At 37.5% G+C, this 23,812-nt stretch overlaps 1 protein-coding gene across 1 annotated transcript in view; it reads left to right on the plus strand.

Moving 5' to 3' along the window:
- Positions 1 to 23,812, plus strand: part of ephb4a (eph receptor B4a) — a 51,594-nt gene that overhangs the window by 14,484 nt on the left and 13,298 nt on the right. The window contains exons 2-5 of the mRNA XM_059351239.1: positions 12,069 to 12,139; positions 14,936 to 15,217; positions 18,670 to 19,060; positions 23,600 to 23,752. Coding sequence (XP_059207222.1) covers positions 12,069 to 12,139; positions 14,936 to 15,217; positions 18,670 to 19,060; positions 23,600 to 23,752 — 897 coding nt within the window. The remainder of the gene's footprint in view (positions 1 to 12,068; positions 12,140 to 14,935; positions 15,218 to 18,669; positions 19,061 to 23,599; positions 23,753 to 23,812) is intronic.

The following is a 23,812-nucleotide window of genomic DNA, read 5'->3' on the forward strand; positions in this document are numbered from 1 at the left end:
GCTTCAGTTTTTCATTTGCATTCTTCACGTGCACTAGATAACCTGAGTGCCAAGGACGTCCAAAATTAGCATTTTTAAAGATTAACCATATTATTTTGTATCATGCTCACTAATACCTGCAGGACAATCACTCCTATCATATAATGAATACGATAATCTCGCAAAGGAATTATTTGAATACAAACAAAATGAACTTCACTCACTTTTCAAGAAGCAGCTGTAATCCATCCAGCTAATGTTGACACAGGCAACCTCGTTTGCGAGCCTTGTATGAGTGTTGGCCTCACTTAGAAACATCTGCTAATGGTAATTTTGGAGAGAAACCACACCATTCCACTGCTGAAACATGTTTTCTTTAAAAGACGGCCAAATCACTGTTTATCCTAGAAAGAAACTGTGAAAACAGGCATTATAGACGGAATTTGAACTTTCTGACGCTCCTTGAAGGGATCATAGGTTATGAAAGTAAGCAAAACAAAGCTTAAAATGGTGATATTTCTGTCAACATCACTAAATACTACATGTCATATTTGAAATATTATGAAAATAAACAGTTTGGAACATTAAATTCTGCTCCTCAGCGACACTGTGAAGCCATAATTAAATCTGCTGAGGAGAACGGTAACGTGATAAATACTCACTGAAAATCTGTTTACACAAAGCGGAGAGGAGAGGACAGGAGAGGTTGAAAAAATGCAGAAAGTTCACTATGTATACCATGTGGAGAGCCAATTTGTTCTCCCCAGTATTCATGATTCTTGGAAAAGTGTTGTATATGTACATTTTATTCCAATTGTTATCATGTACATAATTATAACTGTTATTCTGCACAAAATACATTTTCTGAGTTGTTCCTAGACATAATTGTGCTGATCACATAGAGCTGCAGGTCTTATAAACAGCTTCAGAGGCTTAACAAGCACCAAAAACTGACAATAAAGACCTAGTGGTGACGAAGGCAGACTGTTGGGCGAAAAAGTTGCACTTGAACACCGTGTTAGAAAAATTGCATGAGTAAACCTTGAAAATGGAATTATCTGACACCAACAGGAAAATACCTCACCAATTATTTCTGCGCAGTCTTTGATGGGGAAAGGATGAGCTGGAGACGTCTGAGTTCTCAGTTTAACATAGTTTTATTACAATATGTCAAGAAATGTGAATTACAGAGCTCTGGGATTCACTTTAGGAATCAGTTTAACTGTCCCTGATACACACAGACAGGTTTCAGGTCATGAAGTCTGAAAACCTCGTCTCTACTCCTGCAAAAAACCCCAGTTTTACACTAACAAAGCTTACACCCTCCGCTGATTCGCCAGTCTTCTTTCATTCCGTCACACGTCAGGCCACCTGGGCAACTCAATCACTGCTGCCCAGGACAAGGCCATGTGGCCTGCTAACAAACTTGTTATGACGAACATACTGCCTTGTTATGTCCTACAGAAATATAACAAGAGCCCAACTATTCTTCAATATCTACATGTTCTTTTAAAGTTTAAAAATATAAGACAGACAATGCTATTTTTGTGATTATAGAATCTTAATTAGTTTAAGCCAATGGAATATATGTAATTAAAGTAATCATAGTTTTCTACATCAATATTAACACAAACACAATCAATGTATCAAAATCATATTACCTGATTAATATAAATGCATAGAGATAGACATTATCAAGGTTTAGTGAATAGTGACCTGTGATGACTGTTGGGAGAAAAATCACAAAGAGGAAAAAGAGAGGAAGACAGTAACATTTCATTTTCAACAAGTATAATATTCAAATTATTCTAACAACCGCCTAGCATGTACATTCTGCAGCAGTGTGAGATGACATAATATCCATAGCAGCAGGTGGCTTTAGTCTGTTTGTGATTCAAAAAGGGAGGCGGGAAGAGCTAGGACTGTGGATATACCAATCATTGTTAGGATACAAACAAAGCAGGATTTGCCTCCCATTTTGACACAACCATGTGAAGTTATTTCCTGTTAGCTTAGCTTAGCATCAAGTCTGGAACAGACCCAGGCTAGCTGTTTCCAGTCGTTGAGCTAAGCTAACAATACAGACACGAGAGTGGCATCAATATTCTCATCCCACTCTTCCCAACATGTTGAACTATTTCTTCCATTATAATGCAGAGCATGTAGGTATTCAATTGCCCGAGGCACCGGAGCAGCCCATAAGCATGTCTGATTTCAGAGTATTGGCTTTGGAATCTTAAAACATGTGCTAGCAGTTTTACCCGAAACACACAAGGGTCTGAGTTAAACCTGAAGGAGAATTACTCTTCCATGATATATGGAGCAGCTTTAAGTCCCAACCAACACACGCGTTAGGCAAGCAGATATCATGATCGATTTTATTTAAGTGTTACATATTATTTGGCCCAAATTACAAGAAAACATGTACTTACTGAAACAAGAATAATATCAATGTTTATTTTTATGTTGAAATAATAAATGTGGTTCGTGTTTCATATTGTATGTTAGGAAAGTATTTAGCCCTCTGAAATGCATAACAAGTTGGCATGGGCCTGTCCTGGCTGACAAAAAAAGAGAGAAATTGAGATGAAAGATGACATTGAGAGCAAGTAGCTTGATGAACGTAGTTGTAATATTGGCAAACACACTGACAAGCCCATCCAGTTTTTATTCATTTGTCATCTGTGAATCCTTCTAACGTCTCTTCCCTGTCGCACATTCCCCTTTTTCATTATCCCTGTTCTTCCCCTCTGTCTCCTTTTCTCTAGGTGTATGAGGGTAATTGGCACTCTGTTTCTTTAATTAAAATGAGGTCTAATTGTAGCCGAAGCAGGGCAAATGTTCATAGGCCTATAATTTCCCTATCACACTCCAGAGCCACGGAGAAAGTGTAAAAAGGGAGGGAAAGGGCACACAGGCAGAGAAATTAACACAAAAGTGAACAAGATTCAGTGCAAATGGGTCCTGTTCTCGAATTTGAGGTGGGTTGTTTAAAGCCTGGAGATGGCTCTGTAGAAAATGAGGGTGTAATATTCGCCATATAGTGCCCCCTTTGTGAAAAATACAGGGTCGGGTTTTACATTTCAAAAGAAAACGGTGTAACAACACCCTCTATTGTTGTCTGCCTTTCATACAGAAAACGAAATACCTTCGCCTCGGCTGTGTTTCTCCGACATGGTTAGATTATTAAAATAAAAACTGTGTCTTTACCTCGGGGGGGAAATGTCTTATTAACAATATGTTTTAAAATGTAATTCCAAGGCTCAGATCAGGTCTTGTTGCCAGCTCCAGTATCAGTTTAGACTTCTCCTCTGTCTCCTAATGTGGATGATTGTACTGTAATTACTGTACAATTGTTTGTTTTGGGTGTTAAATATGGCCGGATGACGAGTTTTCATTGTTCCTCCATTTTTCTTGCGCTTAGGGCAATTTTCCGGCGGTGGGTGGCCCGCCGCTGCTGTAAGAATGCAGGGGAAACGCCAGCTTCCTCTAACGGGGCTTAAGTCTGAACCTACTTGAGTGAAAGGCAAGGCCGTGCATGCACATAATAGAAACACTCACCATGTCATCAAAAACACTCACGCTCACACACATCCTGTCTCGTAAACCTTAATGATAGAGCAGCGATAAACAGTGATTATCATGCCGGGGGGCTGGTGTTTCTTCCCTTCATGCAAGTAAATCGGAATATGAAACAGAGGCAGGTTTGTATATGATGGGTGGGAACATTGCACCCTGAGCATTATGAAGGGTTTTTTTTCTTATTATGCTGCAGTGAACCCGAGGTAGACTAAATGTGGAGAAAGCACCAGCCTGAACTTTGTCATCCAATTATCCTCCTCATCCACCTCTGTGCTCTCTTTCTCTCTCTCTCATTCTCTCTGCGACTCCTTTCTTCCTCTTTATCGCCTCAGATTGTTGTTAAAAAGCCGGTGGGCTGGTTTTTGAGGAAGAAGGGGAGAGAGAGGCATGTATGTTTCTTTACTAGGAGTTTGCACAGAGTAGGGCCAGGTATCGTCTAAATAACTACAATACCAGTATGTAATACCAAAGTGATACTGATACCAGTAGAGTACTTCATTTGATACCCGTCATGTGAATGGAAGCATTCAGCTGCATCAAATGCCACCACCACTCCCCAAACAAATTATTTAACACAAATACATTAAGCACTGAACTGCCAATTCCCTCAAATACACCACGCTTGACTTCACAGCAACAAACTCTGTATACAATGCAAAAAAAGACATACAAATAATCATTTTTGGAGAATACAATACTACTTGGTACTGGGTTATTTTGGTTCATAACTTATGCCGTTTTGGTGCGTTTGGTGAGTCTGAATCAGAGTGAAACAGATACTTTTGGTTCGTTTTTGATTTTAGGATTTACCTGCACCAGAGTTCGATTAACCCATTGAAGCCTGGAAATCGTTTACATCGTTTTGTAGTATTTTGTATAAGCTCTCAAATACTTTTTGAATTTCATTTCTATCTGCTACAGAGGCTGAAAAATCTATTATTTAGTAGAAGAGTTCACACTTTTTTTTCCAGAATTTTTCCAGAATTTCCAGAAAATTTGAGGCTTATTTTAAAATCGCCCAGCGGTTTTTCAGGCCTCAATGGGTTAAAATGGACTGAACTTTTGGTTGTGAAAGTGCCCTTAAAGGTAAAAGTACAAATACCCAGCCCTGGCACAGAGAGGACCTTAAGGAGTACATTGTATAAGAGAGACTCCTAATAAATAATACGTTCTTTGCATATAATCTCATACGTCAACGATACCAGCCAAATGTTTATGATTTATGCTGTTTATGGCTGTTTAAATCCGTCAAATCAGGTGACAAAAGGGCTCATTTAAGTCCCTTAAATAGTAGTACATAAAGGAGAGAAGGAGGGGGAAAAAAACTCTGGCAGGAACAGCAGCAGATGTGGCTCAGAAACCTGTAATGTTAAGTCTGGAGGAGTGGAGTCAACTAACATTAAGTTCAAGTATTGCATTAAACACATCTGTGTTGCAATTATAATGTGCTGTGACTTCTCTTTTGTTTTAAGACACAACCAGTGTTTAACCAGGCCTCAGGGAGAAGTTCAGGTAAAAAATAACAGCTGAAGTTTGCTTCTGAAGCATCCTTAATTGAGGTGAAATAGCACTGTAAGAAGACTGTTAATCCAGGCTCCTTAACACACCAACCAAGACTACTGTGGTTCTGTTGTCGTGGATGCAGCTGCACACCAAATATTTATAATTCTTTCTACTCTTGCACACTTTCATCTGGCTTGCCATTTAACGTCCAAATATTATTGTACCGTAAATTGTGGGAAAAATCACTTTCTGATGATAGCTGCTGCATGCCGGCTCATCCAACCCTGTCATGTATAGAGCGACCTTATTCAATACCCTATTCAATGTTTGAGCCCGATACCGATACTGATTTTAGAGCGGGAATATTCATTGATAACCGATAAGGCGGCCGATGTAGTAATTTTCTTGAGATAGAATGAAAATAGATCTTTTTTATGTGGATTGTGCACTAATTTTCAGAGCTACTGTCTCAAACAAAAACACTTGTGTTTTATACAAACAATGCATTCAAATGAAAGCCATTTTTTAAATGATAGCTAAGAGAATAAAGAATAAATAGGAATAAAATAAATTAGTTACTAAGTTTAGGTCAATTGTTGACTATTAAAAAATGATCCATAGAATCCATAGCTAGCACAATTTCTAAATCACGGCAAGCAACATTTTCTGCATTATATAATGTATAAAAAAGGACATATTAGACAGCATATACACTGACTCTGATAGGCCTTTGATATCGGCCGATAATATCAGTCAACTGATGTATCTGTCTGGCTCTAGTCATGTAGTCGCTTTCCTCTATTTCTAATTCAGTAAATATGGATTTATCTGCCTTCCATCAGAGTTTCACTTGTCATATTGACGTCACTACAGACAAGCTATTGATTAAAGTCACTTTTCAGTGTGATATCATGACGAATCTGCAGAAACCCTGATATCAAATCGTTGCTTTCATGAGCCGAGCAGGAGACAGGTCATCCACATGATGGGAACGAGGAAACGCTACGAGAAAGATTGAAATTATTTGGCTGTACGGGAGTGAAAGTGGGGTTGAGAAAGGGATTATTACTGAGTGTGTGTGTGTGTGTGTGTGTGTGTGTGTGTGGGTTGTTAACAGAGGAAGAGTATTAGATTAGCAGAAGATGAGAGCAGCGGTGGGCGTGATCGAGTGATCATTGGAAATTATTATGGGAAAAACGAGGATATAAAGACTCATATTTATAGATGGCACTAGATGTTTCCCACTTGTTCTTTTGCTGCTAATTATTTGCATTATAATGCAGTTTAACATGTTTTTTTTCATCTATGAGATGAATTGCCGTGCTGCGGTATATTTTTTTATAGTAATTACACTGTGGAATGTAGCATAATTAATTAAAAAAGTAAGGACAATAAAAAAGTTATGACCTCCATGAACCACACTGCAACAACAAACTGATTTAACCATGAACTATATGCTTAGAACATGCACATATTTCCCTTTATATTTAGTTTTAAGCATGTAATGATATTCAAACAGCCCATCCCAAGTGGACTGAGCTTGCCCGTCGTATCTGATAACCTAAATTTAACATTCATTAGTGTTTAACAAAAGTGTCAGCAGTAACATTTGTCTCAGCAGGAAGCAGGACTCAGACTCTGCTTTATTTCTTTGTGCCTTCATGTGTATTTCATTGGGATGTGGGCTGCTAAGTGGTAAATGTGATTGCCTCTCACTTTACACAGGATCACAGAGATTAGTAACTGTAGGCGTTGTGGTTATTTTTGTAAAATACTACAAGTGTTGGTGTTGAAATATATTCATAGACTACAAGGAGTCCCTGGAAGCTTTCAGAGCTTCATAATGTTCTGTGTAAAAGATGTTTCCTAACATCCTTTTCTCCTGTTTAGAGTGTTTCACAGGAAATCATTGACATGTGTGTTACGATAATGATTCATTTTCATGGTTCTGGTGGTATAATTTCTCACATGGACACTGGTAGGCGTCAAATGATTGGAAATATGTTGAAAAACTCCATTTTATTGATTTTTTTTCTCATAAAAACCCAACGCAATTTCCCAGAACCCATTTTGTTTCCACAGTGTTTCATAAATATGTTCAATTAACAACAATATAAAACAGAATAAATGAGGAAGTAGAAATTTGTTGGTGTTCTTTTTTGTTTTTCAGCTAATCAGCTCATGATTTAATTATGTCACCACTTCTAACTGAAGTGCCAGATGATTGGGCACATACATTTATAATTGAAGTGTTGTTTTTTTAGACTGCCAGGCCATATCATTTAATTTTTGTTTCATAATCTTCATGATTCTGGTTGTATAATTTCTCACATTGACACCGGTAGGCGTCAAACAATTGCAGATATGGTAAGAAAAACTACATGAGATGCATGGATTTGTCTTTACATTAGGGTTTTCACCAATTTCAAACTTGATACTGACACCCAGAAAAAAATATACTATTAGCATACCATTTTCAATACCACATGGGAAACATGACAAGAGGCATCATTTATTTTTATTTTTATAAACATCAGAACAATACAGATTACATCAATGACAACACAGTGCAAAAAAGACAGTAACACAACTGTAAGGTATGAAAAAAACTGATAAATATAAACAAAAAACAAATACCAACCCACTAACAATGACAACTATTTCCCTAGGTGGTCTGAGGGAGTGAAAAATAAATTAATAAATAAAATAAATCAGAACCCCAACGACGTTCAAATCATAACAATATAAAACTGGAAAAAATGAGGAACTTCTCACATTTGAAATGTTTGAACTAATCAGTTAAGGGTTTAATTATGTCACCACCTCTTAACTGAAGTGCCAGATAATTAGGCACATATATTTATAATTTAAGATGTTTGTTTTTTTAGACTGACTGGCCACATCCATTTTTTTATACACTTAATATATGGTTGTTTATTTTTAGCATTAAAGGATTATGATACACTCCATTGTAGATGTTCAAGAGAACTTCTGTCAAAGACATTCTGGCTTCTTCCTTTCAAAAATACTTTTCACATCATTGTTCAATGTTAAATGTAGCATCAATTTATTATGAGGACAAAAAATAAAGCTAATATTTTGTCTTAAACCCCCAGCGTCATACAACTTTAATTTTTTTTTTTTTTTTTTTTAACAGTGATGTGTATTAAACATCAGTTGCAATACACACTAAGATTAACCATGTTTGATATCAATTAAACGTCTGAGCCCCAAGCAGTTTTAGGGCTTTATTAGTTTTTTATGGGCAGGTCTGAAGTGCAAAAACATTGACATATTAAATGTGATCAAAAATGTCTTACGTGCAGAATAACACAGACTAACACAGAATTTCTATAATTTACGAAAGAAAGAAATTTTTAATTAAATTAATTAAATTTAATTAAACATTTTTAAAAAAAGAGAGAAAGAAACAAAGAAAGTGAATTATGATTCCAGTGCAGTTTTGGCATGGTTTTATTATTTATATGAAGTATGGGTGAAGGGTTGCAGAGGGATGGAAAATTTCCAGTAAATCTCCAGAAACTTTCCATGGGAAGTTCAGCTGGGGAATTTTGGAAATATTGAAAAATGTTAATTATGGGAATTTATGGGAAATATATGGGAATTAATTATTAATTAATTCTAATTTATTTATTTAATTGAAATTTACGAAAGAAAGAAAAAAATGCAATAGTCCTGAGACTCTGGTCGCTCAAATCAGGTTTGAAAGGGTCTTTGGGTCCAGCACAGAGCAGCTCAACGTCACCCGGTGCATTCAAGAACTGACATGCCACCTGTCGCGCCGTGTGGAGGCACTACAACACCTCTGGCTGCACAGCCAAGCCCCCCACCACTGCAGCACAGAACATCACAAAGGATACTAACCTTCCCTGTGGCTGACTTTGTGTTGAGCATCTCAACTTTACAGCCTGATTGTTTGGAAGCTGAAATGAAGCATCTTTTTTTTTTCTTTCTCATGCTTCCACGTTACGTAGCTGCTGATCTGAATCACATGAAACAAACATAAGCTGCCAGTCTGCAGCCTTAGATTTCATTCGGTGTAATGTACATTTCAAAGGAAATGACTTGATAGCAGTGTTGTCTCTGTTATTAAACCAATAGAAGAAGAACGGGGCTCTGTAATCTCCACATCTGAATGAATACAGATGGAATCTGTGTGTAAAATGAGACACTTGATTCTGGCGGGCACGTATTCAGAGCAGATGTTTCGGACGACAAAGCAACATGTTGATGTAGGAGGTGGAGACGACACATATCAAACAGCTGAGAAAAGCAACACTCTGGCCTCATTCAGGATTCAGAGGGAAGCATTTGTCAGATATTTATTTTATGAATGTTAACCCATAAGAACCCAGACCCAATTGTCCTTAAAGGAAAGTTATGGGGGATATACCACTATAACACTATCCCTAAATGTCAAAGATCTGTGATGTGACATAAACATTACATTGGGCGCTTATAGTATTTATGTTTATAATATTTAGCATTTAAATTTTTTTTTAAAATAGACACAAATTTGCCTTTTTCTCTGCATCTCCACAACATCTATCAAAATTGTGACATTATTAGTTCTGTTTAACAACAAATTATTTTTTTAGATTTGTTTTTAAGTAGCATAATAATAATAAATCGATAATAAATAAATACAAATAACCATGTGTCTTTTTGTTTATCAAAATTGTGACTTTAATTTGTTCAGGAAATATGGTCAAAACAAGTTAAATGCAATACTGGACACCCTATTAACGGATTAGAATTGTTAAATGGGTTTAAACTTAGCCTAGTAACAAAAAATAGAAGATTTAACATGTTTTATGGGTTAAAATGTCATTTACATTGGTAGCAGAGTGGTTGCAGTGCATGTCATGTCAGTGCAGCGTGGCTGGTTTGATTCCAGCGGGGCGACCTTTGTTGCATGTTGTACTATACACACTTCCTGTCTCTGTTTTAACTGTCAAAGTGTCCATAAAAGGCAAACATGCCCAGGAAACATTTTTAAAAAAGAGAGAAAGAAACAAAGAAAGTGAATTATGATTCCAGTGCAGTTTTGGCATGGTTTTATTATTTATATGAAGTATGGGTGAAGGGTTGCAGAGGGATGGAAAATTTCCAGTAAATCTCCAGAAACTTTGCATGGGAAGTTCAGCTGGGGAATTTTGAAAATATTGAAAAATGTTAATTATGGGAATTTATGGGAAATGTATGGGAATTAAGGGGAATTAACTGGAAATTGGGGGTCATTTAAAGAAACTATATCATATCTAAACGTTTCAATATATTTATTTGTAAGTAGAACTTTATCATTTTAATTATTTTATTGAACATTTCTTTCATTGAACAACAACAATATTTAAGTTCCCTGTTAAGGGCCAAACTTCAATTTTGTAAATTCTTTACAAATTATTGCGGTTTATTCCCATAAATTCCCATTAATTCCCAAGGAAAGTTTCCAACCCTATATGGGTGTGACGATACATGCATCTGGATTAATATATCGATCCAATCACCAAATATTATCAATGCAAAAGGAAAATATGGATATGCATTATAAATCTCACTTTATTTTTATTCTTTTTCATCTAAATGTCTGGAAGACCTCAGTAATAACATTGTTAAATCATATTTTTTTTCAGTGAAACTGAAATTGATTTTATTGTCAACGTCATAATATAGAATCAATATTGTATTGTGGTAAAAACGTAATATTTACCCTGAAAATGAAGCATTATCACCAAAACCAATAATGTGATGGGAAAAAATATACTACTATACTATACTATTTATATTAATGATGAAACCTAAATTGGATAAAAATGAAAAAGTAAGAGAAGATGTTTTTTTAATGCACTGTGTGTGTGTGTGTGTGTGTGTGTGTGTGTGTGTGTGTGTGTGTGTGTGTGTGTGTGTGTGTGTGTGTGTGTGTGTGTGTGTGTGTGTGTGTGTGTGTGTGTGTGTGTGTGTGTGTGTGTGTGTGTGTGTGTGTGTGTGTGTGTGTGTGTGTGTGTGTGTGTGTGGGATGCCAGACTTTACTGTTGAGCCTTATATTGGGAGCCTAATTCAACAAAACATCTTAATAACCTCAATGATAAACTCACAGTGAAACGCCCATTTCCTCCGGCATCTATTTTCATGCAAGTGCTCTCCTTGATCATGGCACACAGGAGAGCCGCATTAAATCCTGTTTATTGGTAAAACCAAACTGCCTCACCCTTGAGATGAGCTTCTGTGGGGAACACGTAGGGCTCTAAAAACCGGTCTGTGACACAAACCTCATCCCATCACTATGAACACTAGTCACAATTCAGCAAAGACAATCTGCCGAGACAGCTGGGGGGGAGAAGGATGTCCTCACATGAAAAGAAGTCCCTTCACCCTCACCTAACTCTGCACCAAGTTGCATGCAGTTCGGGTTCCCAGATTTTATTGGGATACTGAATCATAGCAGAACTGCTCAGATTGTTTGTGAGCTGGCAGCCTGCCCCTCAAAAGATTACAAAAAATCAATTCTATTGTAATCACAGATCGTGACTGGAAGGGCTTAAATCTTTTTATTTGTGTGTGTTTGAGTGTGTATTTATGTAAGTCTGCTCTGTTCTCTTGTTCCAACTGCTCGTCCCTTCTCTCTCTCTGGACCAAGGCGGGCTCTTCAGCAGGTTTAGTGTGACCACAGGCATGGTGTGTCTCTGGGAACACAAGGGACGTGGGGGGAATAAAAACAAACATGAGAAGAAAGACAATTTTAGGGTAGTGGGGATGTTTCTGTGGACGTAATTGACTGGTGAAACTCCATCTTCTACCGTAATCCCAGTGTAAGCCATAGCTGATACTTGGCAGACAGCTTGGGACTCGAAATATGTTCACTCTTTGATTTTAAGTTCACTCGTGTGTTCCTCTGAATGTAAATGAGTCTTATGTGTGTCATTTTTATAGTTCCTGCTGTGAGTGATATTACATTTTTTTATCTTGTTTTTCTTCTTCCACAGAGGTCCTGATGAACACTAAGACAGAGACTTCTGATCTCAAATGGACAATCTTTTCACATGCCAAACCTGAGGTATGTAACCCCTGCTCCATGTTATCTGTATTACTAACACAGACCTTGTGGTGACGGGGGGATTTTTGGCTTCCAGCTGTGCCTTTGTTACTTTGGCTATAAAAAAAGCTCCTTATATGGCAGGTAACTGACAGAATAAAGGAAAACGCCGGAGTGAATGTGGGTTTCAAAGTACATTGAAAGCAGATGCTTTGATATATCCCATCAACCTTGGAGTTGAAGTTTCTGGCTGCCCACAATTTTGAATACGGCTGCCAGAAAGAGACATATTTGTAATTTGATCAACTGAGGAATGGCTGCTTGGGTATTTTTGCCAACAGCGTCAGTGACCAAAAATACTGCTCAACTGGCTGATTCCTCTGAAGGAAAATGGTTGCAGTGATGCTGGCGAGGAGTTTTCTAGAATGAGAATGCTCAACAAATGCGTCTTTTGATTAAGATGCAAAGTAAAAAACAGGCCGACAGTCCTGTAAATAGTCTGCACAGGTATTTTCATTTGAAGCAGCTCATCAAAAAGCTTCACGTTGTCAGAAAAAATGTCAGGATTGTGTTTAATATCACTAACACTAAAGAGTATAAAAGTGTGATTTAGTCAGTAATGACAGGCAGCAGTGTGGAGGTGCCACAAGCTGTCTGTGTCACAGTTATAAAACACTTAATATATGGTTATTTATTTTTAGCATTAAAGGATTATGATACACTCCATTGTAGATGTTCGAGAGAACTTCTGTCAAAGACATTCTGGCTTCTTCCTTTCAAAAATACTTTTCACATCATTGTTCAATGTTAAATGTAGCATCAATTTATTATGAGGACAAAAAATAAAGCTAATATTTTGTCTTAAACCCCCAGCGTAATACAACTTTAATGATTTTATTTTTTTTAACAGTGATGTGTATTAAATATCAGTTGGAATACCCACTAAGATTAACCATGTTTGATATCAATTAAACGTCTGAGCCCCAAGCAGTTTTAGGGCTTTTTTTGTTTTTTGCTCCTGTTACATTTTGCTCACTGTGGCCTTGTTTTCAACTGCAATATATATAAAATATACATATAATATAATAGTTCCTGACCCTCTATGGAATCACCACAATCAAGTGTGGACTACTCAAAGTTGTCTAATGTGCAAAATATCTCAGTTATATCACCAGAATTTACAAAAAGAAAGAAAAAATGCAAGTTCGATTGATATTTACGAACACTGGGGGGAAAAAACACAACATTTTTCAAGTGAACACAAGTCTTTCCAATATTGGTTGGAAAATGGGGGCCACACACTATACATATTGAACTATTTTCATTTTTATAACTTTTACTTACAACCTCTCTTGTCCGCTCTACTCTGCTCTGTGTAAAAAAATATGCAGTTCAGCCGAAGTTTCACAGAATTTTTGCTGAGGGGCACATAATTTTATGTTCTTTTGCAGGATCTGGTTACTGCAAATAGCTTATTTTTTATTTTCATTTTTTTTTAAATCAGACATGTTGAATGTGAATCATTTGAATAAATTTAGTGATTTTTCCTGATAGAAGCATTCCTTACACATAATTTGTTTTTGCAGGATCTGCTTATTGCAAACAGATTATGTTTGGCAACATTTTAAATGAGACATGTAGAATAAAATGAATAAATTAAATACATTTAGGTAATTTTCCTTAAAAAAAAGCCTTCCTCACACATAATTTGTTAAAGTACAGTTAGAAATTTGAAAATCTGATGATAACTTTTGCTGTTAAGAGTTCCTGACTATGATAAATGGTGTAATTTTGGTTCATAGGGTGAATGCATCTGTCTGCATAAAACATAGTTTGTGTGTGAAATTCGTGTCATTTGCTTCAGTCAGGTCCATGTAACTCCATCAGTCTCACTGTATCTCCATCTGTATGTTAACACATCTCTCTGATTTGCTTCCAGAAACCCATTTTTAAACATTTTCTTTCAATGATTTCTGTCAAATTCCGATGAGCCCTGTGGCTTATTCTGTGCATCTTCATCACAGAAAACATTTTGTTCGGAGAAATGTGTTCTGCCAAAGTCCATAGTATTTATTTTTTGGGATTAAAAGAGAAATTCTCCCCTCGGAGAAATCCAAACCTGGCTCTCAGTGCTCTGCTGCACTGTAATTCATTCAGACCAGTATTCTGCCTCACTCAACACATCATCTGCAAATGGATTTTTAAAGATTTACATATTTACATAACTGAATTTCTGAGCCTCAAGTTCAGCAAATCTGCTAAATTCTGCCCCAAGTATGTTAATTTCTTGCTTGTTTCCCGCTCTTGGGAACATAGTGATGGTGAACATGTTTGCTGTTGACTCAGAAGTCAAACATTAAAGCCTTTTTTGTTGCATTTGGCTCCCCAACAAATGTAGATTTCTGCGGAGGGTTTTCGCTTCATACATATTTGTGATATCCCTCTCTGTATTTTAGTCTAAAAGTGTGTTTGAAGGGTGAAATCTGTGTCTGTCTCGGATGCTGTGTGCAGCAGTGTGCTCTGTTTGACAAGTGAGACTTGTATTCCCACTAGCTGGGCTGCAGCGCAGCAGGAGGAATGATTTAACAACCCAGATTCAAATTTGGGCTGGATCTAAATCCACAGCAGGCCAGATCTGTCCCACGGGGCTCTGACAGGTGCGGAGCAGCAGAGGGCCATCAAAGAATCGCAACATTATTATGATGAATTGGACTCTTAATGTGACCAATATTTCTTTACAGGAGAATTAAAAAAGTTTTCTGGGTCAGATGTCGTTTTCAACCTTTGACAGCTCTTTGTTCTCCTCTTTGCTCTCAGTGGGAGGAAGTAAGCGGTCTGGATGAGGAGAACAACAGCGTGAGGACCTATCAGATCTGTCAGACCGGCAGCGCGTCCAGCCATTGGCTGCGCAGCGGCTTCATCCAGCGGAGAGGAGCGTCGCAGGTTTACGTGGAGCTGCGCTTCACCATGATGGAGTGCTCGTCCAGGAGCACCCACCACCGCAGCTGCAAGGAGACCTTCAACCTGTACTACTACCAGGCCGACTCCAACGAGGCCACGTCCTCTTACCCGCCCTGGATGGAGAACCCGTACACCAAGGTACGCCCGCATCAGTGGTAGAAAAAGTATTCAGATCCCTAATTTAAGTTAAAGTTTTTTCTGGATAAAAAAACCTTCTCCTTCCATATCTGCAAGACCCTTAAAAAACATAATTTTTTTTGTTTTTTGCTCCTGTTACATTTTGCTCACTGTCGCCTTGTTTTCAACTGCAATATATATAAAATATACATATAATATAATAATTCCTGAACCTCTATGGAATCACCACAATCAAGTGTGGACTACTCAAAGTTGTCTAATGTGCAAAATATCTCAGTTATATCACCAGAATTTACAAAAAGAAAGAAAAAATGAAAGTTCATTTCATCAGTGGTAGAAAAAGTATTCAGATCCCTAATTTAAGTTAAAGTTTTTCCTGGATAAAAAAACCCTTCTCCTTCCATATCTGCAAGACCCTTAAAAAACATAATTTTTTAAGTTTCCATCATTTTCAAACTTTCCGATTTGCTTGTTTTGTATACAAGAGTCTCCATGGTCTAGCTCCACCGCCGCTGAATGAATGTATAAAGAAAAGGACTCTGGGAGGTGTTAGCACCAGGGCCCGTGTTAGAGGAGACTGGGAGATTCCCCACAGGCGCACTACGTTCGGGAGGAATTAGTTATTTGTTGTGGGGGGGGGCATTTGGAACAGTCTTCCCTCCACAATAAGGGAATGTCCAACTTACTCTTCTTTTAAAGGAAATCTGAAACAATGGCTCAAATCACATCAAAGGTGTGACCACAAACTGGACTTGAGACGACTTGAACATGACTTTTTATTGCAGTTATATCCTGTCTGGGTCTGCTATGTGTGTGTTGTCTCCTCTATTTGTATCTTACCTATGTACTTGCTGTCTTTTATACTTGTATTTATTTTTAATTTTTTAGGGACTACGGATGCAAACTAGCAGCCTTGCTATAATCCGGCATATTTACAAAGATGTTTATCGATGTTCATTAATGTGCACTGTCCCTATCCAAAAATAAAGTATTCGTATTCGTAAAAAGTACTAATACCACACTTTGAAATGACTCCACTACAAGCAAAAGTCCTGCATTCAAAGTCATTCAAGTATCAGCATCAAAATGTACTTAAAGTATCCAAAGTAAAAGTACTCATTATTCAGAATGGCCCAACTAAAATCATTTTTATATATTCTAAATATAATATTGGATTATTTGTATTGATCACCATTTTTGATTATCTCAAGCTAGGGCTCATTTACTCAATTACTTAGTATAGTACTTTAAATTTTTCATGTTTTTCATGTTAAATCTCAACCTGAAAAGTGTCAGCTAAAATGTGGTAGAGTAAAAAGTATAATATTTCCCTCTAAAATGTAGTGAATTAGAAGTATAAAGATATATAAAATGGAAATACTCCTTAAAAAATGGAACTTTAGTACCGTACTTGAGTAAATGTACTTAGTACTTAGTTAGTGTAGTTATTAGTTAATGTAGTTCCATTCCACCACTGGTCCACACCCTTGATCATTATTCATTGTCAGTATTGTATTCAAAAAGACACTTTTTCTCTCTGCGGTTTGCTTAAATCAAGTTATTTCTTGATTTTTAGCCATTATGTTTCCTTGCCTGAATTTGAATATGCTCCTTAAAAAAAAGCTTGATTTTCAACTTTATCTGGTGTTTAATGTACAAATTCCCTCATGTAATATTTGTTCTAAAACAGTCACGTCATCATATTGTTTGTTGTCTCCTCACACCACACGAGCTCAGCTAATTAGTATAATAGCTAGATGAGTCGTCTGTTGATCCCTTACTCAGGAAATTAGAAAGCATTAAATAATAATGATCAAAACATACAATCTCATGTTAACTAGGGTTAAGTTAATATAAACAGGGGCCACTAAGGCCACTTTGGACGCAGGTTTGAATCCGGCCCGAGATCTTCCCCTTCCATTCCCTCTGTCACTGTCATAATCATAATAATAAAGCTGAAAAATGCCACAACACAGATGGTAAAATAAAATATAAAGTAACGGTAAACATTGATTAGTTTAGATTTAGATGTAAAGGCTTTGAGAGTCTGGAAATGCTTGGTAAGAACTTTTAGGCACTTTTTTTCACAAATTACAGGGCTCTAAAACTAATAAAAAATAATGATACTGTCAGAAGTTAATGCAGTTTATTTTCTAGATTAATTAATTAAGAGTTTAGTTCTGTTTAAAAAAATGTATTCTTAATTTCTTTAAAGTACACAGTGATGCCTTGAATGAGCTTTTCCTCATCTGAACAGTCCAGAACCTAAATAATTGACTTCTCTATATGAGAAAAACATATTGTGGTTCCAGCTTCTGAAATGTGAGGACTTGTTGCCGCTTGACTAATTAATTGATCAACTGATTGCTCTAATTCATAGTTTAATTTCAAGACAACACTGATGTCATCTTGTAGCACCAAGCACCATTTTTAACGTTACAAACTGCAGGTCTGCAGCTTAAAAGATTAAAAAGGTTTACCAGGCAAGGAGGGAACAATAAAATTGAGTTATTGAATTGCATTATAGGAAGTGTACAATCCAGTTTTCTTCATACTGGGACTTAAATAATGGATCTCCTGCGAGTCCATCAACTTCATGGAAGTGCATTATTAAATCACTGAAGCACCCTTTTAATGCATTCAAGAAAAAAAGAACAGCAGTGCATAATTTCCATCTCACTAAGAAGTGTGACTTTGTTACAAAGAAATCTCCATTAATGATCAAAGTTCTTGTCTTTCCCTTTGGCAAAATTAGTCCAAAACTAGAAGAGGATCTTTAAGTTTCATTAATGGACTTTACTGGTTGTTTTGCATCTCAAAAACGTTGCGTTAGTTGTGTATTTATTAGACACATTTGATCACTTTTATTTCTCATCTGAGTCATGTTATAGTCCCACGGGAGCGAGAAACTCTCCTCATCGCTGCATTCAATCTGTTTCACAACCTGCATGTTTGCTTTTTGTTTATCGTCTTGCTTTCATTTTCCAAACGCAAAGCTTGTGAGTGAAGTGCTTTTTTTTCTGCATTTCAGTGTCAAACCTCAGATGTTGCGGCGTCCTTGAATGTGCTGCCAAAAAGAGAGGGGTTGAAAATAAAGCCTGCTCAACAACTTCATTACCACTAAATAACGTAACTTTGACAGAAAAATAAAAGTGATGAAACGTTCGCTATGATTAATTACCTTACTCCTGAGCGTGTTTTAAAGTTGAGGTTCAAATCGTACTGTAGCAATTGAGAAACAATGGCTGCCAGGAAGTTAGGAAATCAATCTGATCTCACAGTGGTACGCTTTGGAAAATGCTCAATAATGTAAAGCATATGTGATGTCTACTTAATGGGCTGGAACGGATAAAACATGCACAACCGCACAAGTCTGGTCCCTTTGAAGAGTGAATCCTGTGTGTTGGACTCAAGCCATTACATAAGATCTTTTCTCTTTCTTCCTGTCTTAGGTGGACACAGTGGCTGCAGACTTTCTCCTGAGGAAGGGCGGGGAGCGGAAATTCAATGTGAAGACCTTAAGGCTTGGCCCCCTGTCTAAGAGAGGCTTCTACTTGGCTTTTCATGCTCAGGGCGCCTGCATGGCCCTGCTGTCCGTCAGGGTGTTTTTCAAAAAGTGTCCCCCACTGGTCAGTGTCCTGTCCTCTTTCCCCGAGACCGTGCCCCGCACGCTGGTGCAAGAGGCGCAGGGTGTGTGTGTGGAGCACGCTGAACTGCAGGGGCCCCGACCTCGGCCACCTAAGCTCTTCTGCGGGGAAGATGGCCAGTGGGTGGGCCAGCCGACCACCTCCTGCGCCTGCATGAAAGGATATGAACCCGCTGAAGGACACACCAGATGCACAGGTGAGGACATAAGCACAAGTATGTATTAGGGTCATCCAATCCAATCCAATCCACTTTATTCATATAGCACAATTTTAGCAAACACAAGGTTTCCAAAGTGCTGCACAAACAATAAATACATAACACAATACAAAGAGATGTAGTAAACAATAGATCAGTAAGATGCAATAAGATAAAATAAATTAAAAATGGGATTAAAATAAAATGTAAAATGTACTGCCCGCACAAAATAAAATATGCATGAATACAATAAAAACAAATAATCATAACGATATATGATGTATCGATTCATCGCTGAACAGACTGCATCTACGCAATGCCCAAACATCAATGCATATCTTTAATATATGCTTTTATTTTGACAATCTCCCTGTTTTGTTTTGAGAAGAAAACTGAGCACACAGACAGAACCAATCTTGGGAATATATTTATAATTGAAAGATCCTCTCGGGCTCTTTAAGTTAAGCCATAAAAAACATTTGCACTTAAATGCACTGTGGCACTTTATAGTGAACAGAAGGTCTATTTTTATTCTTAGTATTAAAAATGAATGGATTTCTTTTCATTTAAAGATCAGGAAGAGCTCAGAAATATAATAATCAAATCAGATTTTAGTTGATTTTTATGTGTTGTGATAAATGGGCATATGATATTATCTCATAGCTCCTGAATCTGAAACTGTATACAGGTGCATCTCAATACATTAGAATATGATGGAAAAGTCAATTTCCAGCAGTTCAAGTCAAATAGCCCCAACCAAGTATTGAGTCATATAGATGGACATACTTTTCAGAGGCCAACATTTCCATATTAAACATACTTTTTAAAATTGGTCTTTTGTAATATTACATTTTTTTGAGACACTGAATTTTGTGTCTTCATTAAACGCAAGCCATAATCATTATAATTAGATAAATTAAATGAATTAAGACATTAAATGTTCCATTCTGTGTGTAATGGCTCGATGTAATGTGTTAATTCCATTTTTTGAATTTAATTACTGACATAAGTAAAATTTTCTATGATATTGTAATTTATTGAGATGCACCTGTAGAAGTCGCACCGCTTTGTCCAATGAATCGATATATATCGTGTCGTGATGAAACCCGCAAATTTACATCACTAGTATGGATATTGACTACGCCCTCATAGACAGCAGAGCAGGCAGACTAAACAAGAAAACAATAAGATGAGGGTGGGGTGCAGTGAGGATACACTGGAGCAGAGAGACGGAGGGAGTTAATGAGGCAGGGGACGGCTGTAACACGGAGCGGACAGAGAGAGGTCAGGTGGAGCAGCACTTATCTCAGAGAGGAAGAGCGGGGTCACAGGCGCACCGCTGCGACAGCTCACGGTTCAGCTAAGTTTCAAGGAGCACAGGGGGACGGGAGAGGTGCAAGGAGGGGGAACGCTCGGGGTAAAGATCATATCACTTTGAGAACATCAAAGCAAAGCAGACGAAAAAAAGAAGCAAGAAGCAGGATGATTCTCTCAGGAGCTGTGCAGCAGCTCAGTTTAATGAGTCCAATTAACAAGCGGCGTGCGTGAACACCCGACACGAGCACACACACACACACACACACCGCATCAACACGGATAAATGTTGAGCGCTAAAAACACAGAGACGCAAAAGGAAATGCAACATTTTCTTTAAATAATGTCTGCTTGCATCCGTGTATGTTTGAAGGTATGATTCAGTTTGATCTCTGTGGGAGGTATAATGACTTTTCATAACAAAAAAATAATTTCCGACATTTTGCTGCTGGTGAAGTGAGGGTTGGCATTTCCAGCGTTCTGTCACTGAACAGAGCTGTGAGGGGAAAAAACACTCACCAGACCATAAAGGGAAATTGCCTTTTATAGCAAGATTGAACAGTTAATTTGCTTCATAGGCCGGTCACTTCAGAAAACCAAATTGACGTCTATGTTTAAAATGAAATTACTTCGGCTATAACGCCATTATCTCCCGTAGACAATACATATATTTTCTGGGTCAAGCACAACTCTTTAACGTAAAACTTATGAATGCTGTCAAGCTGATTTAGTGTTATAGGAGAGCTTCATTAGAATATTTAAACACGTCTTTGAAGTAAAGCTCCAGCAGGCTATAAATACTGCTACATGGGAGGGGTGTATTTCCCCATGTGCCGGTGCTCTACCACTGTTATATAACACAAAAGGGTACAAGTTTACGCCCTCAGTATTCCCAAATAGATTTGAAGTTGAGACAAAATGTGAGCAGCTGTCAACAAGCTCCAGAAATTATTAATATCAGTGTTCATGCTTGAAAGCCACAGCCAAAAGAATATCTTTATTATTTATCCCAGATCGTTTTTAGATAGAAGAAAAGGTCCAGAACAAAAAAGTCACTCAAATGAGCATTGGGCTGCTAAATATTCAGCTGAAGTCATTGAAAAACACTGTGTGGTGAACAATAGTAACAGGCTGTTGCTGTGAATCACAAAGTGTCATTTGTGGGGAGCTCAAAAGCTCCCAGGTTCGTTTCAGACATTTGAAGAACCTTTCACAGGCGAGACATGCAGCAGCACCACTCTCACACCAATACGTTTTTTTCTCACATGTGGGGAAATCCCCTACAGGCAAAATGTCGGGAGGGATCGGCAGGAGCGTGTTGACCCTTTAACAATGCTGCAGTCGGTGTGAAAGTTTATTGTTTTATTCCTCTCATTCAGCAGGTGGAGCTGGACGCTTATTGTAAACATTTTGATGACTGTATGAGCTGTTATAAGACGACACGTCATTACACATTCACGTGTAGGAGAAGTGTGAATCTGAAAGAAGAAGGGGTATTCAGATATCTTACTTCAGTAAAAGTACTAATACCACACTGTGAAATGACTCCACTATAAGTAAAAGTCCTGCATTCAAAACTTACTGAGGTGAAGGTACAAAAGCATCAAAATGTACTTAAAGTATCAAAAGTAAAATGCATAATGACCCCACTCAGATTATTTTATATATTCCTAATATATTATTGTATTATTATTATTATTGATGCATTTATGTAAGCATAATTTCACTGTTGTCCAGGTAGCACTGATTTTAACTACTTGATATGCTGTTATGTTGTTTGATTTAAAAACATGTGTATCATTTAAAATTTTAATGTTTTTATGTCAAATCTTGACCTGAAAAGTAACTGCCAGCTAAATGTAGTGAAGTAAAAAGTAAAATTTTTGCCTCAAAAGTGTAGTGGCGTAAAAGTATAAAGTTGTAAAGTACAAGTACCTCAAATTGTACTTAAGTACAGTACGTAAAGTAGGTAAATGTACTTAGACTAGCGAATATTATGTTTCTTTACTTCTATTTTTATTTGATTGATAAGTCAGTTTTGAAATGTGATAGTGATCCATTTTCAGTGACACGAAACAGAGAAAGATGGTCAATTCACACATTTGAGAAGCTAAAACCAATGAATTGGCATTTTTTAACTGTTTGGCAGTTGCTTTTTCTGTCAGTCAACTAATCAATACTAGTTTAGGCTCATTTCACAGTTTCTTTACAACTGAAATTTCACAGTTCTGTTTTTGGTTAAGAGTACAAAGAAAGTTTATGGCCCTCATTACATGCTTCAGTCTGTCAATCTGCAGCCCATTCTGCGAATGTTTGGTTTAGGTACCTTGAAAGTTGAATTTTACTCTTTAAAAGCTTTAAAAAAAAAAACCTGTGTTAACTTTGAACTTTTAAACCCACACACAAAAAAAACAGAATGTAATGATTTGCAAAGCCTTTCTCTGAGCCTGTGAGAACCCCTGTATAATGTTTTAACTCTTAGGAAGTTCTTCACTAATGGCCGTGCTCTAACAAATAAAAAAGCTAATGTTACTGTTTTTACACCTCAAATTTCACAGTGCTGCTTTTGGTTTCCGACATGCGAGTACAAAGAGAAAAGAGTTGGGTTTTTTAGTGTTGTTATTCAGATATAATCAGGTTGAGTCAATGATAAGTAGCAGGTTAATGTCAATCAGGTTTGTACAATAATTGACTATTTCTATTGGCTCCGTCACTGTGATTGTCTTCAGTTTATGGCCCTCATTACATGGTTCTGTCTGTCAATCTGCAACCATCTGGCACCTAAGCACCCTGAAAAAAAACCCGGCAATGTGTTTGCAAATTCAGTCTGACCCGAGTTTGTCTGGAACACAGTAGGCAGAAGATTTCCTGAAGTATTCACATTACATTTACATTACATTACATGTCATTTAGCTGACGCTTTTGTCCAAAGCGACTTACAATAAGTGCATTCAACCTGATGGTACTAGACATAGACCACAGGAATCAAGTAAGTACACAACTTTAAGAGCCAACTGTCATTACTAAGGAGTGCTATATGTTAAAGAAGAAAAGAAGAGAAAAGAATAAGAGTTTTTTTTTTTTTTTTTTAGTATATCTGTTAGGTGACCATGACTTAACCGAGGTATTGTTGGAAGAGATAGGTCTTCAGCCTGCGGCGGAAGATTCACGACAGGTCATGTCCTGAATCAAGATAATTAATTTGCCTTCATTTGTCCTCCGCAGCTTGTCCTGTGGGTCAGTTCAAGTCGTCCTCGGACGGACAGTGCAGAGGCTGTCCAGGGTTCAGCCACGCCACCACCGGAGGAGCGTCGGAGTGTGCGTGTCGCTCCGGATACTTGCGTGCAGACTCGGACTCTGCCGACACCCCGTGCACGAGTAAGTAAACAGAAAACGGGACTGTATGCAGGCCACATACATCTTCTTTGTTTCACTCCA

This window comes from Centropristis striata, chromosome 15, assembly GCF_030273125.1.
Source record: "Centropristis striata isolate RG_2023a ecotype Rhode Island chromosome 15, C.striata_1.0, whole genome shotgun sequence".
Lineage (NCBI taxonomy): Eukaryota > Metazoa > Chordata > Actinopteri > Perciformes > Serranidae > Centropristis > Centropristis striata.